Here is a 17,635-nt window from a genome sequence, read left to right as displayed (position 1 = left end):
TTTTACCCTTCTTTTTCATTTCTAGAAATCTCGAGATGACTAAATACACAATCAAGAAATGTGTGAATTGGTTGATTTCGTGAAGCGCGTATAGTACGTGTTGATGTAGAGGAATTTAGTCATGCAGAAGCTGCATCTTCTATTGATAAAATAGTAAATGAGTTAAAGGGATAGAAGATATGCAAGACAGATTTTTAGTGATTTGACCTTCCATTTGGCCTACTCCAATCTCCCAACTTTGACAGTCACAAATGATGCTACCATCTACTAAGTAATCCTTTTGATTTAATAGTTTGGAGACAATACTGCTTCTACATGAAGCTCAGTAGATGATCCTACAAACCCAAGCAACTCTCGCAACTCTCTCTCTCTCTCTCTCCCTAAATTACTTGAATTCAGCCCTCAACAGAGAATTACAATAAGAAAACACTCAGTTTTTCACAAGTAAAAGCGAGAGAATATGATGCGATGCAACAAAGTGAGAATGAGAGTTCTTAATATCCGCCAATCTTCCAACCACCTTTAATATATTTAAAAAGAACCCCAATCTTCAGAGTGTCCATTGGAAATTATCACGGAGTCAAAGAGCCTATAGTTTGCCTTCTCTAGCCATAGGCTCCACCTATATAAGCCGGTGGTTCAGCCCAAAACAACGTTATGATAACAATATGCATGCACCCCTCAACGGGTTATAATCATAGCGATTTGAGCATAATCCACTCACATCATTTTCCAATAAACCCACAAATCAAATCCATAATCTAACTCAAAACTCAGGTTCACAAGACTAAATCATATAACATTTCACGATTCAATTCATCAAATTATGGCACCTTTAACAAATCATATTCATAAAATAGGGACTTTTCGTAATTCTTTCATAAAAGGTTTCGCAAACCATTCGGCTGCAATCAGCTCAAACAATAATCAAAAGATATCTTGCCAAATAGACAAAATTGTAGTAAATGGTTAATCCAGTTTTATGCATCCAATATGTCCCAAGCACCACTTTTTCTTTTCAAAGGAATCATACCATGCGATGCCATAGTATATTTAGTTCCTATTATTTTCAAGACATGAGTTTTACAAAACCAAAGAAGAGATAAGTACCACTTACTTGAAAAATTGGAAACTAACTTAAAAAGGTCACTCGAGCCAACAAACTCATATTCCTATCCATTAGTCGAAAAACAATATCAAATTCAAGTAGCAAGCTACCTTGCTACTACTCGACTAAACTAAACTTAATCGCTCACAAAACGATTCCTATGCGCCAACAACACACTTTTTTAAACACAATTATTCAAAGCCATCCGTTACGCGGAGCTTGAGTGCAAACTTCATAAATTTGTTTCAATCAAACTGTAATTTGGAATCGATTTTCGTTAAACCTTACGGTTTCACAACGCCCTAAACTATCATTTCCACAAAACTCCACAACTTAACAAATCCTTATTCAAACCATGCAATTCAAAATTCGTGTAGTTTTGAATTTATGACTTAACTTTGAAAATTACTCCGAGTATATGGACAATGAGTCCAATCAATTACCAAGCGCTGTGAAACGAAACTAATCCGGCTTGTTGTGATATCCGAGGCACATAAGCGTAAATTTCTTTCTTCTCTCTACAGTTTTTTTCTTTCCTTTTTATTTTCTCTTCGGCTAGGACGCTCTCTCAATTTCAAGAATCAATTCTCCTCTATATGCCAAAGGGAGCTCTTTTAAGAAAAACAATGTCTTCAAGCGGTCAACTTAAGCTCAGTCATGATGACGTGTCCAATAGATCAAAATAGTCAACTTTCTCTTTTTCTTGGTTTAGCATGCAAATAGGATTCGTGTCCTATTCCATGCACTAAAGCTAACTTAGATATTATTAGTTTTCTCCTTAGTTTAAGTTTAGTTGCTACAATTCGACTACTAACATTGTACACACCGGTCCTTCTAAACATATTGACATCCTCATGTTCTACAATGTTTTTTGCCTTCTACTGGTTCATCTAGGCTTTAATAAACCCTTGTTCTGCAACTTGTTCAACTTCTACAAAAGGTCTTTCCATTTTAGACACATAATCCGTCCAATATCTTGTTTTCCTTTTGTAGAAGCATAGCATTACCATGCCTTTAGACATCCTATTATAAAATCCGTCGGCATATCTGTGCAACTATATTATACAAATACCCACATTTGTAACTTTTGATTATTTTGTCATGTTCAATTATATGAGATTTTCTCAACACTTGATTCTTGCACATACCTACAACCATTGCACTGCCACCCCCTGCTCCACTGTTGTCATCGAGGAGTCTAGGCACACTTCAACCAATGTCGCACCACCTCTCTCCTTCACCGCCTCTCACATAGATCAGAGGAGCATGCCCTTTGATCTGTGCTTGCCAACTATCGAGAACCTCAAGTTGGAGCAATCGTGGACCTATGATCCGTAGCCATCCTGCACCGGAGAATGTCATATATCAAGGAGGGTGGCATGCAATGGTGCGGCTGTGTAGAGGCAACGCCGGCTGAAAGCTTATCGACGGTGGTGGATTAGGCGATCGGCTACTTGGACCGAGAGGAGGGAGACTCGGCAAATTAGGACTAGATCCTTTTTTATCAGGTGAAACTGGAGTATTGGTTCCATTGCTTGCTAATGTGCTGAATTTCAAATGATAAATGTAAGTTTTAAATTTTTCAAAAAATTAATACCAATACTTTGCAATATATCATGAGAGCAAACGGTTCTCTTTGTTTTTATCCATGCCATGACTAAACACATGTATTCTCAAATGAAGACATTAGTGCTAGCATGGTTCACTGTAGGCTATTTCCACAGCCTTAAAGGCTGGATACACAACTCTTTTTGTTCATCGACCAAAATGTCCTTCAGTTTTTATATTCCAGTTGTAAATAGCACAGGCTTCACAACCTTCTCTATCTGCCCTCTCTCTTTTCAGACTTCCCAAAACTCCTTCCTTCTCACCGATTCTTCGCTTCACTGCACTAGAATCTGAGTGAAAAGCAGCATTGCACTTCGCTGGCGAGACCCAAAACACTGGTTTTTGCGGATCTCTCGAAGCCTGCCTCATCCTCACTGCTGGTCCACCGAGCTCCACGACCGCTTTCATCAACACCGTCACCAGCAACTCTCTCCCACGCCCCCCCACCACCCACACCCCACACACCCCCCAAGCGCACTGTTTAGACCATGACTTAAGAAAACAAAGAAGTCTTGGCAAGAAAAGCAAAAAAAGGTAGCACGGAACATTCCAATAACGCAGGTCTAGTCTCGAAGAGAAAATTTTTGAAGGCTGTTTCACCGGCTGTGCTCCAACCCTTTTTAGGCTATGAAAATAGCATTGCCCTTCACTATACTATCACATCTTTTAATTATATGTAGATCCTCTATGCCTTGTAACGCGAATGAGAGAAAATTTAATACAAATGCTACTACCCTTTATAACAGGCCACTCACATTGTACAGGCATTTGTACGTCATGTGAGAAAATAAACTTCTATAAGAGTTGAAAAGGTTTCTTATATAACAATGACACGGCGTGTAACAAATGCATAAAATGCTTTTATAAAAGGTTTTTTTTTTTTCGTCAAAGCTTTTATAAAAGGTTACGTACCCAGTTTGCTGCTCAGTAATATCTTGTGTTTCAAATAGGGTAACCTGATTAACGACAAATTCTTCGACCCAACCCTTTCGATTGCAGGACATGTATAAAAATTGTTACTGCAACTAACATACACTGAATATTATTCAATCGCTAATTTTTGTGTAAAGTTTATTCTCCGTGCGAAGCTTGAGAAATAAAACATTATCAGTAATCGGTCTATAGTGGAAGATATGCCGAAAGAATCACTAGGCTAAAGAAGGGTGACAAAAAGATGAAGTTCAAGCCAACTATAGGGGGCCTAATTTGGTGCAACGCGAGTAACGAATTCACGTTTGAGCTTCGAGAGAAGCCTCAATTTTCGAAGGACCACTTGCTTGATGGAGAAGCGTAATTTAGAGGGAAGCTGGGGAGGTAGTTCCACAATGACGTGATCCATCATTGGCAGGACCACTTTAGAACTCCCTTCCATGGCCTCAAGATGATTGGCGAATCTTCTTCCCCCTTGTCCTTGTTTTTAAGATTTCATCAGACGAGAAAGGATAAGAAAGGATAAGGAAATATAGAATGGGTTTGGTCCAGATTCGATCATCTAATTTGTTTTGCTTTCTGGTTTCCGTACTTCGACGTGCTCTTTCGATCAAGCTATCTAGCTTGCTTAATTGGTCCAACGTGGTCCTTCCGTCATCTTCTCTCACTCACTCCATCAAATGATCGATGTGGCGGAAACATAGCCGTAATGTTGGAGTGGCGCTTGCGTATCACCATCACAGAGACCAACCAAGAAAAAAAAAGTATGGAAAACAGCCTCAGAGATTGAGCGAGCTAGAGGATGCGATCTATGGTTGAACATGTCCAACGATAACCGATCGACCAGGGTTCATCGGCCATCATGTTGTCGCCGGTGGACCCCCACTTGACCCTTGCTCGTCAATCTCTTATGAGGTTCAGTTAACCATTGTTGTTGTTGCCGATGAGGATCAATAGTCTTCCAATGAGTTTGGTGAGGATCGCCAATAGTCTAAGCCCTAGCGAGGGTCGCTACCGTCGCTGATGGCTCGTCAACGATGGCTTCGGCATCCACCATCATGCTTAACCTGGCTCTCTCTCTCTCTCTCCCTCCCAAACTAAAGGGCTAACTTGTAGGGGTGCCAATTTCTAGTGAATACTGCAATGCCGACAACGTGTTGAATTAGTAAAATCACATATATATAAATATGACTTGAAATGTGTATTGAATGAAGTGTTGTGATTGGAGCGCATCATCATAAAAGTGTGGGAGATCATGGTGGCGGCAAGGATGGTGACTAGTGGCTGTGGGGCGGCGGTCGGTAATATTGGGTGAGGAAGAGCTTAAGGTAGGTTTGTGGATGATTTGATAATTAGGGTTTCTCGAGAAAGCAAAGTAGGAGTTTTATATGACAAACGCAACGGATTACTCACTTATGCTTTGCAGACGATTTGTTCTTATTTGCCCATGGAGATATAGATTATGCCTTTTGCCTTGTAGATGCCCGTGATGAATTTGCAGTTCTCACTAGATTGCGGTTTAATCCTAACCAAAGCCAAATCTTTTTCTCTGGGTTATATGAGAATGAGAAGCTCCTTATACTGGCCCATACACCTTTTTCCATAGGTACTCTCCCTATCATATGCCTGGGTGTTCCCATTGTTATTAGAAAACTCACTTACACAGACTGTAATCAGGAACTTCAATGGATGATTAGGGCAACAAAGGGTAAAGACTTGGCGGCAAGACTCCTCAAGGTATTTTTTCTAGCAATCATTTATAGCCTTTGGATGGAGTGCAACCGTAGACGATTTCAAAACAAATCAACCGAAATCCATATGATTTTGGCTGAGGTGCGTAAAAATATAAGAAGTAGAAGAAAGAATTGAACCTTCCCAGACATATGTTTTATTGTCTACTATGTGAAGATTTCCTACCTCCATCTTTTTGAATTACTAGACTAATGATAGACTGATGAATCGAATATGTGATCTTCGGCTTGCAAGTCAAGTTTTGGATCTCTTGACCAAATGTCAAGCACATATTCAGAATGTATAAATTTCCAGTTTACGCATTTAAAACTATATTTTCCCTTAAACTGTCCATCTGAAATATCGGAGAATCAGTCGACCACTTTAGGTCGATCAGGAATCAAATCAAGAAGATTACTTCAGGCGCAATTCATATTCCTTTGGAATGGATCGGTTCGCCTTTATTTGATTGATCACTTCGTATTTTTTGGGTGCTCATTAAATTAAATGATTTGGTAAAGAGGAAAGTAAATTGCAAGTATCCCGTGTGGACGTCATTTGAATTAGCCGCCCATGATTTAGTCACGAGGTTCATGAGCAAAGACTACCCACCAATTTGACTTGGTTCATGAGAGAGAGAGAGAGAGAGAGAGAGAGAGAGAGAGAGAGAGAGAGAGAGAGAGAGAGAGAGAGTTAAAGGATGCAGATGAGTATATATATCATCATCTTGTTAAAATGTGTGGAAAAAATCAACTTTATGTAATAAGTATTCTCTCATGAGTTTTCCTAAAATATTTCTTAATTAGGAAAAACTTGCACATTAGCCTATGACCTTAACATTTTGGGAAATATGATAGTATCTAGTGGCCTCTCTCCCTTTGCCTTCGTCATGAGAAAAATTACCAAAAAAGTCGTCAACCTATTGCAATTGTGTCCATTCAATCCATCAAGTGCTGACGTGGCAATTTTCTTAAAAAATTTTAAATTTTTCTATTTCTTTTTCTCCACAGTGGCAGGCGAGGCTTGCCAGCCACTGGGCAAAGGCCGCAAAGCCCTCACCCAGCCTTGCATGTGGCCCCCAGGCCTCGCCCAAATCTGGGAAGGCCATGGCCACCTTCACCCGCGTCGCCAGAGCCTCGCTAGCTGGGGGCAAAGGCGGCCATGGCCTCACCAGCCATAGGCAAGGCCGACCACAGGCAAGGCCGACTTCGTTGCCCTCGCCCAGTGGTAGGTTAGGCTCGCCGGCCACCAAGGGAAAAAAAATAAAAATTCAAAAAATTCAAAAAAAATTCAAAAAAATTGTATTAAAAAATTGACATGTCAACGACGGTCGGCATCCACGTCAGCGCCGGCCGGCCAAAATTGGCTTCTTTTTTTTTTTGGTCGAAAAAATTGGCTAGATTGACTTAATTGGCATAAATGCAAAAGGTGAATTAACGCAAAAAAAAAATGTTTAGAACTGAATTTGTACAATTGCAATAAGTTTAGGACTTTTTTTGTAATTTTCACCTCCGTCATGGCTCTCTCTCCATATATATGTGCATGTGCGCATACTGGAATTTATGAACACCATTCGAATCATTACTATACGTTGTGATCTTACATTTACCTTTCAAGCATATGCGATTGTACGTCCACGCGCGCAGATGGACGATAGACCGGTTGTGATCATGGTGGCCGATGGACGTTGGGTGTGGTTGGTGCGACGATAACGGTGGGTGGCCGGTGGGTCGCGGTAAGGATGATTAGGGAAGATGAAGAATAAGAACGGAAAAATATGCAAATGGAAAAAGGAAGAAAAAGAAATAAAGGAATGAAAAAATGGGAGGATAATATATCTCAACCCTTTAAAATAAAATATGTTGGTGTATCCTTCTCTCCAGCTAAGCAAATTGAAGATCCCTACATCTTAAATTCAGAGGAGTCATACCTATTATGATCATCACAATAGCAGCAGGCGAAATCAACACTCTTTTCACACATATGGCTAATATCACGAAAAACTCCAAACTGGTATATCAATAACAAATTTACCCCAAACTAATTTTTTGACCACCAAACTAGTACACTTGTGATAAATTTACCCTTCGTTAGTTTTCGTTAAATTTTACCATCAAATTGCTGAGTTAAATGACAAGTTGTAGTTGACAGGTGTACTAGTTTGAGGTTTTATCCTTCTGTTTGTTGTAGATTTACCAATTTGTATTTTTTCGCGGTTTTCATCCAATTTAACGGAGGGTAAATTTGTTACAATTGTATCAGTTTATGGTTGTTGGTGGTCAAAAAATTGGTTTAGGGAAAATTTCATTTTGGTACCCAAAGTGGGAGCCTTTTCTCAATTTGGTACCAAAAGTGGAGTGCCCATTCAGTCTCAATTTGGTACCTGAGTTCGCCAGCCGGTCAAATGCTCACCGGCCGGCAAGAAATTTACTGTTCCGGCTACCGGAACAGTATATTTTTTTTTACTTTTTTATTTTTTTTTTCCTTTTTCTGTTTTTTTTCTTTTCCTTTTCCTTTTCTTTTTTTTTCCTTCTTCCCTCCGCCGACCATAGCCGTGGTTAGCAGATGTCGCCGGCGTCGGCCCTCGCCGGATCTGGCGAGGGTCGCTCGATGCCGCGACCTCGCCAAGCTACCATCCATCGTCACCCTCCTCAAGTCCCGCAAGAACTCCGCCCACATCCACCGGTTGCACGCCCGGATCATCGTCATGGGGCTCGAGCAGGACCAGTTCGTGGCTTCCCACTTCGTCTGCCTCTCCTACTCCCTCTCTTCTCTCACCTACTGCTCTCGCTTCTTCGCCTGCATCCTCGACCCTCGCCCGGCGCGGGCGGGGCTACCCTCGCCCGGCCCGGGCGAGGCGACCTCGCCCGGCCCGGGCGAGGGCCGCCCTCGCCCGGCGAGGCCGAGGCCGCCTCGCGACTCCGGCAAGGCGACCCTCGCCGAGATCCGGCGATGGCAACCCTCGCCCTCGTCGGATCTGGCGAGGGTCGGCCCTCGCCCGCCTAGGCAAGGGTGGCCCTCACCCGACGCAAGCGAGGGCGACCCTCGCCAGCCCAGGCGAGGGCAACCCTCGCCAGATCCGGCGAGGGTCGGCCCTCGCCCGCCCAGGCGAGGGCGGCCCTCGCCCGACGCCAGCGACCTCCGCCGGCCATGGCTATAGCCGGCAGAGGGAAGAAGGAAAAAAGAAAAGGAAAAGGAAAAGAAAAAAAAATAGAAAAAGGAAAAAAAAATAAAAAAGTAAAAAAAAATACTGTTTCGGTATCCGGAACAGTAAATTTCTTGCCGGCCGGTGAGTATTTGATCGGCCGGCGAACTCAGGTACCAAATTGAGACTGAATGGGCACTTTGGGTACCAATTTGAGACTATGTCCACTTTGGGTACCAAATTGAGAAAAGGCCCCCACTTTGGGTACCAAAATGAAATTTTCCCATTGGTTTATGATAAATTTATCATAGATGTACCAGTTTTGGGTTTCTGCTGGTCAAAAAATTAGTTTAGGGTAAATTTGTCACACATATACCAGTTTAGGGTTTTTCATGGTATTAATCCTTTTACATATATGATACAACACGAGATGCTATTCTGTCAACATATTATTTTCTCTCTTCTTGTACATTTCTATTAATTACTTTCTTATTTGATTGACCTCGCGAAATTTTACCAAGAAAAAAATTTCATGTTTAGACCACAATCAAGATTTCGCTCTTACGTATTCTCACATTGTATATGAATTTAGTGACATATTTCATCTATATAAGGTGACGTTCCATGCAAAAAGAAAATGGTTAATACAATGAAAAACTGCAAACTGGTATACATGTGACAAATTTACCCCAAATTAATTTCTTTACCACTGAAAACTCCAGACTGGCACACCTTTGACAAATTTACCCCAAACTAATTTTTTGACTATCAAAAATCTCAAACTAGTACATTTGTGACAAATTTCCCTTCGTTAATTTCCTTTAAATTAGATTAATACCACGAAAAAATCATAAAATGGTACACCTGTGACAAATAGAGATAAAACCCTAAACTGACACACCCGTCAATTCTCACGTGTCATTTATTTAGTAGTTTAATGGTAAAATTTAACGGAAATTAACAAAGGATAAATTTTTCACAGACATACAAGTTTGAGACTTTTTGTGGAAAAAAAATTAGTTTGGGGTAAATTTGTTACGGGCAAACCAGTTTAAAGTTTTTCTTGGTACTAACACAAAAGAAAGATACCCATTATTAATTTTTTTCAATTATTCAAATGATAATCACGTATTGTCTATATCATCAGTATTTCGCTAATCACCTGTGGATCAAAACAGACCGATCAAGACATATAACTTTGTTGGCTTGGGACCTGCTTAGCTTAACCCATCCACACATAAAATAAATTATAACTTTTGTTCCAGCACATCATATTCACATGCGACCGTTTTTTCTTCAAAGTAATCTATTTCCATTTTTCCAGGGAAAATCTTTTGGTGCTTATCTCCTCGCAAAACCAAATTCGAATATCATATTCAATCACCAGCGACGTTCCCCGAGCTCGTGGGACTTGTCCAAAACAACGCAGTGCGATCTTGGGACTTTCCGAGGGGCATCCATGTGTAGAGCCAAAAACAGTCGACGAGGCCAAACCATCCACACAACTCCAAAACACTTTTCTGATTCGGACACGTTAGGCAATTGTGCCATGCGAGAACGTTCTCAATTTGGACTGCACAAGCAATAGGCACGAATCACACGAGAGGTCGGCGCAACGCACGGCATAAGGGAAGGGTGTCCCGGGGATATATATGGAGGGAATCGAACGGGATACCTGTGGCTTTGCTTGCGTTTTTGCATAAACAAACAACACCGGCCTTTTACGAATGAAGGAAGCGTAGGAATGGAAGGAATCTGTGGACTCGTTTTGTACTGCTAATGAAGTGGACAGAGCCAAATTAGGGCATGAAGACACGATAAAGAGCTCATGCGATGTTGGGGCGAAGTTTTGATCGGGAAAATTGTCCAAAGAGTCTTAAACCTATTGTATGGAGGCTGATTCAATTTTAAACCTTTCGATTATGTCAATTTAGTCCTAAACCTTTTGACGATTTGCCAATTTAATCATAAACCTTTTGAAGATTTGTCAATTCAGTCCATAAACTATTATTTGGATATTTAGCCAGAAGGACTATACTGGTAAATCGCGAAAAGGTTTAGGACTAAATGGTAAATTATCAAAAAGTTTATGACTAAATTGGCACAATTAAAAAGTCTAGAACTAAATTGACAAATCGTCATAAGGTTTATGACTAAATTGGCACAATTAAATGGTTTTAGAATGAATTGACTGCCATACAATAAGTTTTGGACTTTTTAGACAATTATCCTAGTTTTGATCTATACTCTTTCTTGAAATGGGGTTAATTTGGCTTACTGTAATGAGTGATGCATCGTCTTTTGATGTCATGGCATTGTGGTTAGATATCTTGAGATCGATTTCTGCTTCTGTTGACTTATGTGTTTACTTCATTTCCACGGTACGAATTCTTGCGCCCATACATCGTAAGCTCGTACCCTAAATGCTTATGTCATTCTACTGACCTTGCCTAAGATGGGTAATCCAAATTCGTAAAATTTTAAATAATTCGCAAAGTTATGTGACAATGTTTGGTGCTTAAATATTTGTCCCAAATTCTAACATCTCTTATAGTTTCATCTCATCAATTTGTAAACTACTAGCCTTATATTCTTTTTTTTTTGATAATGAGTTTATATTCTTATATTCTTTAATTCACTCTTTTATGAAACAGTGCTAGAAATACAAGGACTGGTAAAATTTTAAATTAAAAAGTTCCATTGAAGAACCCAAAAAGAGTTTATCATCTAAAAATGTTCTATAAAATGTCTTTGTAAAACCTCTTTTGCAGAATCAGTCTTCTTAAGTCTAACGTCATTTATCTCCCGAAAAATTTGTGACACCTGAAAGGAGCTCCCATTGGTCCACGTGGCATCCATGACAACGAATTGGGGATATACTGATATGAAGACACCAACACGTTTTCACCCAAAACCTGTCCTCTCAAAGGGGGGCCTTTGGCCTAATGACATACGGTTCCTCCCCGCATGGGGTGAGTGTCTCTGTGTGTGCAGATGATGGAGTTCCCACCAGCAAGAGCTTCCATCTCCATTACCACACAAGCATCATTACCACCATCTCCATTCTCTCATCACCTTGGTTCACAGATTTTGCTGTTTCGCAGAGCATATCGCACGATTTCGACTGAATCGCGCAGAGCGAACCTCCATGTCTGCCACTTCGGGCGGTACCCTTCCACCCGCTTCTATGCGTCGGGCTTTCGCCTTTCTTCCTTTTTACCGCTATTGATCAAACAGGATGAAAAGTTCCCTTGAATTTTCGCGCACTCTCTCTCTCTGTCTCTGTCTCTGCTCGCGCTCTTTTTCTTTTCCCTCCATAATGAAGCACTAAGTTGCATAACCCAACCAATTTCCTTCATTTTACCTTCATGGGTTTGGGTTTGTCACGTGGGAATCAAGGAAAGCACCTAAAAAGGTTGCCCCTTGCCCGTGTCATCGCTCCTCCACTTTCCCTATATAATCGCTCCGTAGGGACTTAACGACCGAACTCAAAAGTTTCACAGCCTCTACTGTAACCCAACAAAACTTCTTCCAACGGTTTTGTGTTGATGAGTTCCACATGGACAGCGTCGCCCCCGGCAGTTTCTTCTCCAGTGATCTCCTCCCGTCACTCGGAGCTCGAATCAATCAGACCACTAAGCTCCGGAAGTACATCATCTCACCTTATACCCCTCGATATAGGTGCAGATTCTCGCCGTCTCGAAGCATACATTAACTGTCCCCCAAAACCATTACTTCGACCGACTAATGTGTTTGCTGTGATCCTTCTATCCAGGGCATGGGAGATGTCGCTCATTGTTCTGGTCCTTTATTCAGCGTGGATCTGCCCATTTGAGTTCGCGTTTCTGACTTACAAGATCGATGCCCTTTTCATCGTTGATAATATAGTCAACGGGTTCTTCGCCATCGACATTGTTCTGACCTTTTTCGTGGCATACCTCGACAGCCAGTCCTATCTCCTAGTCGATGATCCAAAGAAAATTACTCTCAGGTAATGAAGATTACAACGACTTCAACCACTATTTCAAGACGAGTTTTTACTCTTTTTACAGAGCAAATACCTGAATAACCATTGCATCTAACGTTCAGGTACTTGTCTACCTGGTTCATTTTCGATGTCTGTTCTACTGCACCATTTCAGTCGATTAGCCTCCTCTTCACTAAACATAGCAGCGGGCTTGGTTTCAAGGCGCTCAATATGCTCAGGTTGTGGCGACTACGGCGAGTCAGCGCTCTGTTCGCAAGGTTGCTCATAAAAAAGAAAACGACTTCACTTTCCCACGAAGCTTCCGTGACAAATCCTGATACTCACGAGCCACTTTGCTTGTGTATAGATTGGAAAAGGACATTCGGTTCGACTACTTCTGGACACGGTGCATCAAGCTGATCTCTGTAAGCCATTCTGCAAAACTCTCTTTATCTTTTAGGGCAATAGGAAGATCGATTCGGTCCCCTCAATGCCCGGGTTTCTTTTGCCCTTTGGCTTGTTTAGGTAACTTTCTTTGCCGTGCACTGTGCTGGATGCTTCAACTATTTGATTGCTGATAGATACCCCAACCCGAAGAAAACTTGGATCGGTGCAGTAAACCCGGAGTTCAAAACAGAGAGCCTCCGCGATAGATATGTCGCCTCCATATATTGGTCCATTACCACATTAACCACGACAGGCTACGGAGACTTGCATGCGGAGAACCCCAGGGAGATGTTATTCGACATATTTTACATGCTTTTCAACTTAGGACTGACATCTTACATCATTGGGAACATGACAAATCTCATCGTGCACTGGACCAGCCGCACCAGAAACTTTGTATGGCTCATTCCGTTGTTTCCTTTTCCCCGTCGCAGTCGTATGATAAAATGTTACAGGGACTTATAATTAGGCCTAGGTCAGTCGAAACATTTCCTTATCGGAGAAAGATAAATGTATGCCTTTCGCATACAACAACTAAAATATTCGTGAACCAGGTCGAGAATCATTTCGGTTTTTCATTTGTCGTTTACACTTGATCAGTACAATCAGGTTCTGTTCTTTGTATTTGCTAACCGGAGGACTGCTTTTTCGCCATAGAGGGATACAGTCAGAGCCGCTTCCGAATTTGCTACACGAAATCAGCTCCCCTCGTGTATACAGGACCAAATGCTGTCTCACCTCTGTCTCAAGTTCAAAACCGAAGGCCTGAAGCAACAAGAGACCTTGAACAGCCTGCCTAAAGCCATCCGTTCAAGCATCGCATACCACCTCTTCTTCCCAATTGTTCAGAGTGCCTACCTTTTCCAAGGGGTGTCCCATGACTTTCTTTTCCAGTTGGTAATACTCGAACACATTTCAGACTTGCATTTTGTCATCAATATCTGTTGCCCCTCTTGGGCAACTCTGCTATTATTCATGACTGTCCTATATTTTATGGACGGACTGCTCAAGCCAATTATGCTTTCCTTCGTGCATACTACAAAATTGACATATGTATCTGCTTTTTCATCTAAAAGGTTTCAGAAATAGAGGCCGAGTATTTTCCACCCAAGGAAGATGTGATTTTGGAAAATGAGGCACCTACAGTTCTTTACATACTTGTTTCAGGAACAGCGGTAAGTACACTTATGCCCCTTTCCACGTCCTTTGATCCCAAACGATGCCTAATTTGACATTCCCAGTGCAAAAATCTTGGTTGCAGGATCTGATATCCAGCATCGAAGGACACGATCAAGTGAGAGCATGCGACCTTTAATGAAAGTAACTTCACTCACTCCACGAAGTTTCATGGGATGCTTAATGCGAATTTTGCAGGTCCTTGGGAAGGCGGTCACGGGGGATGTGTTAGGGGAGATCGGAGTTCTGTGCTATAGGCCACAGCCGTTCTCGGTTCGGACAACAGAGGTCTCGCAGATACTAAGGTTAACAAGCACTTCACTGGTGAACATCATGCAGGTGAATAAGGAAGATGGTCATGTCATCATGAACAACCTCTCCATGGTAATCTAGTGTACTCTTGGATACATAACCATATCTTCTTTTGTGAATATAGAGTCTGATTCGGTTTAATTGCATCCGCAGAAATTGAAAGGGTCAGAAAACTTAAGGTTTGCACGCCCACGAGATGATGGACCTATCCATGGCGAATGGCTTGACAGACGACAGCCTGAAGGGGCTTTCGTTTACTCCAAATATGAAGACAACCGACAGGAAGACTCGATAATGCCGGAAACGCGGGAATCAAATCTCATAAAACCAGTCTCCACCAACATCGTGAAACCGAAGAGCTGGGACCCGAGCATTGATGACATCTTAGTTTCTTCTTATGAAGATAAAAAGATACCAGAGGAGCATAGAATCAACTTCACTGGGCCCGAAACAGGAATGAACACAATAGATGCTCAATACAAGCACGGATCCATCGGGGAACCAAAGTTAGTGAGATTCGAGTCGAGAAAGTTGCCCAGAGTGCCCGAACCAAACAAAGAGAGGATCTTATCCAATGGTGTAGTGAAACAATCAACCAAGAAAAGAGTCACCATCCATATGCAGGTCCCAAAATATGGGAGTTCATCATTGAGACAGCCTGCAAAGTTGATAGTCCTGCCAGATTCGATGGAAGATCTGCTAAAAGTTGCTGGTAAGCTTTATTTGAATCATTTGATTTTCGACGATTTCTCGATGACGAACTTCAAAACTCGGTCTCGTAATACGTTTCTCATTACATTCTTCAAATTTGTTGAATCAATTTTTTATAGATGCATAGAAGCTACTATATCAGCAAAATTATGTAATTGTGAATGCATTGCTTGTTCTCTCTGTCTGTTTGTCATCCCGAAAACTTGTTAAAACTGCAGGAGAAAAGTTTGGATGCGACCACCGATCTGCAAAGTTAGTAAATGCAGAGAACGCAGAAATAGATGACATCGAAGTCATTCGAGACCATGATCATTTGTATTTCCTTGAAAACATGGACTATCCAGTGACATGAGAAATTATTGCCAGAGTGTATGCATCGCCATTAGCCTCCAGCTTGTAACCTTTAGGCAATGTGTCTAGTGATCGGTCCACAAAAATTTTACTACCTTCATGTTCGAGTATTGACCGGCCGGGCCAACTAATGTAGAATAATTTAGCCAACTCAATGAGAAGTACGCCCCTCTTCGTCGAGCGCTTCTCGTGTCGCATTCATATCTTGATAAATGGACAAGCATCCACTGCATTCCGAACCAAACTCTCTGTTGGGAGACGAACCAGTTGATTGAGAGAAGTTTCTCCTAATGCGAGTGATTTTGCCTATAGTGTGGTCATAGATGATGGATTATAGAACCAAGGTGAACTTTTGGAGGGTGGTAATATATGCTATCAGACTTTCAGTTAATGAGATAGAATGGTGCAAGAAGCACTTTACCTCGCTTCGTAAAGAAGAAGAAATTGATTGAATCTATCACCCGTTGAACGGGTTTGAACACTCAGTCCAGTACCTCATCCCGGGGATAGATCATCATTCAAAGAGAGTCCAAGACTGAGCCGATTAAGTATTCAGTTATATCATATTTTCACTCAAAATCTTAAGCGGACAATATATTGGCCAACCAGATATAGTAACTAGTACACACTATCGATCTTTTGATGTGGGACTTATTTCTTTTAAGATCCTCAATGGTAAATTTTCTTCTCACTTGTGATCCTTATATGTTTAGGCCCGCTCCCATTTAGTCCAAGTATGTATCTGTCTAACATATCTAAACTTGAATTTCCACATTGTTAGTCTACTGCAACAGAATTATCTCCAACCATCACACCTATAATCAAACATGGACTTGCCTGTGATGACACGACGAACCTGAGACTGCGTTATTACACCATAATAACTACCTTCATTCATGGGTCGTGACCACAAATTTTCATTTAATAATCATTTTGATCTATAAGATACCTTTTTGATAAGTTCACACGAATACACGTTGGGGGCCAACACCCAATTTGGCTTTGATACAATACATTGGAATACGCAGTAGAAGTGCAATACCTTATCCTACTGAAATTATCGAGAGGGAGTCTAAGCCTAAACTCAAGACCAACGACCCATTCGACCCATCTTCACTCAATGGATTATGAACCAACTAATATGTTAGCTGCTCTTTTCCGAGTGAGACTTCTTCTGCTTAGGACCTTTACACATGCACCTTGGTAAAAAAAAAAATAGAATAGTTGCTGGGCAAACTTTGGCGCACTTTGACTAGTAGCAATCTTAATGGCACATTCTCCCATATCGGACTAACAAAGCTTGAATCCAACACAATAAAAAGAGGAGCAAACTTTTTTGCCATCTAGGCCAACACCCTATTTGAGTGTCGCTAGAGTTTAGAAAGATGACATACAGATATTTTATCAATGACTAATAATAATAGATTAAAATCACATTGTGAAAGTAATTATGATGAAAATTAAAATGAAAACCATACATCATTCCAGTATAGTGACGATACTTAGACAAGTTTAATAGAAGTCAATTGATGGAAAAAATCTTAAATATAGAAAAATGGTTCCATAAATAGTCAGTTATGTTTATAATTTAGTCTTTGAGAAACAAAAGAAATTAAAACCTGTGCATCATTAGTAAGAGTCATTTGATTAGAACCAACAAGAATTTTGTTTGATGAGTTCAACTAGTACCTTTCAAATCTTTTTGCCTAGGGTCCAAATTCTTCTCTGGTGGGTTATACACCCACCCTGGCCTCTGCCAGACAATCCCAAGTGTAGAAATGTGCTGAGCTAGCTTTCCTTTGCAACGTCCTTTCCTCGGGATTATTAATACAACATTCCAGGCTCGTCGCCTTCCCATTTCTTTTATCTGATTAATAAGCACATGCGAAAATGTGTACAAACAAACTCCCAAACAAAATAATAGCTGGAAATCAGGGAAATCACAACATACAAAACACACTATTGCCACTTTACATAAACATATTCCACAAGCCCTTTTCTACGAGCCGTTCAACGTACAAACCATATCATAAGCGAAGGCCGAGGTTAATCCTAGCTCCTCTACATTAACCTCCATCTCGACGGATACACCAAAACGAACCAGCACTACAAAAAAACATCTTTTTTCCGACGAAATTTCCAACGAAAA

General features: G+C 41.1%; 1 protein-coding gene across 2 annotated transcripts; it reads left to right on the top strand.

Annotated features, from left to right (window-relative positions):
* Nucleotides 1–11,487: 11,487 nt before the first annotated feature.
* LOC115693300 (potassium channel KAT3-like) lies at nucleotides 11,488–15,683 on the top strand. Of its 2 annotated transcripts, XM_030620268.2 has the most exons (11): nucleotides 11,492–12,203; nucleotides 12,298–12,513; nucleotides 12,612–12,767; nucleotides 12,857–12,914; nucleotides 13,015–13,332; nucleotides 13,594–13,833; nucleotides 14,013–14,111; nucleotides 14,198–14,230; nucleotides 14,311–14,496; nucleotides 14,578–15,136; nucleotides 15,354–15,683. In XM_030620268.2, exons 1-11 carry the CDS (start codon nucleotides 12,082–12,084, stop codon nucleotides 15,485–15,487), a joined length of 2,121 nt encoding a protein of 706 aa, XP_030476128.2. In that variant the 5' UTR covers nucleotides 11,492–12,081; the 3' UTR covers nucleotides 15,488–15,683. The 2 variants fall into 2 exon arrangements, with proteins under 2 accessions (XP_056158482.1, XP_030476128.2); XM_056302507.1 differs by lacking the exon at nucleotides 13,015–13,332 and having other exon boundaries at nucleotides 11,488–12,203.
* The last annotated feature ends 1,952 nt before the right edge of the window (nucleotides 15,684–17,635 follow it).

The sequence above is a fragment of the Syzygium oleosum genome, unplaced genomic scaffold (assembly GCF_021117445.2).
Source record: "Syzygium oleosum isolate NSW1041296 unplaced genomic scaffold, Sole_v2.1 Sole_v2.24, whole genome shotgun sequence".
NCBI lineage: Eukaryota > Viridiplantae > Streptophyta > Magnoliopsida > Myrtales > Myrtaceae > Syzygium > Syzygium oleosum.
This window is presented reverse-complemented; position numbering and strand designations above follow the sequence as displayed.

Coding starts and splice junctions, on each gene's coding strand:
- LOC115693300 (XM_030620268.2), top strand. CDS start 12,082: ATGGACAGCGTCGCCCCCGGCAGTTTCTTCTCCAGTGATCTCCTCCCG. Junction 14,497..14,577: donor TCATGAACAACCTCTCCATG/GTAATCTAGTGT, acceptor TTGCATCCGCAG/AAATTGAAAGGGTCAGAAAA. Junction 15,137..15,353: donor AGATCTGCTAAAAGTTGCTG/GTAAGCTTTATT, acceptor TTAAAACTGCAG/GAGAAAAGTTTGGATGCGAC.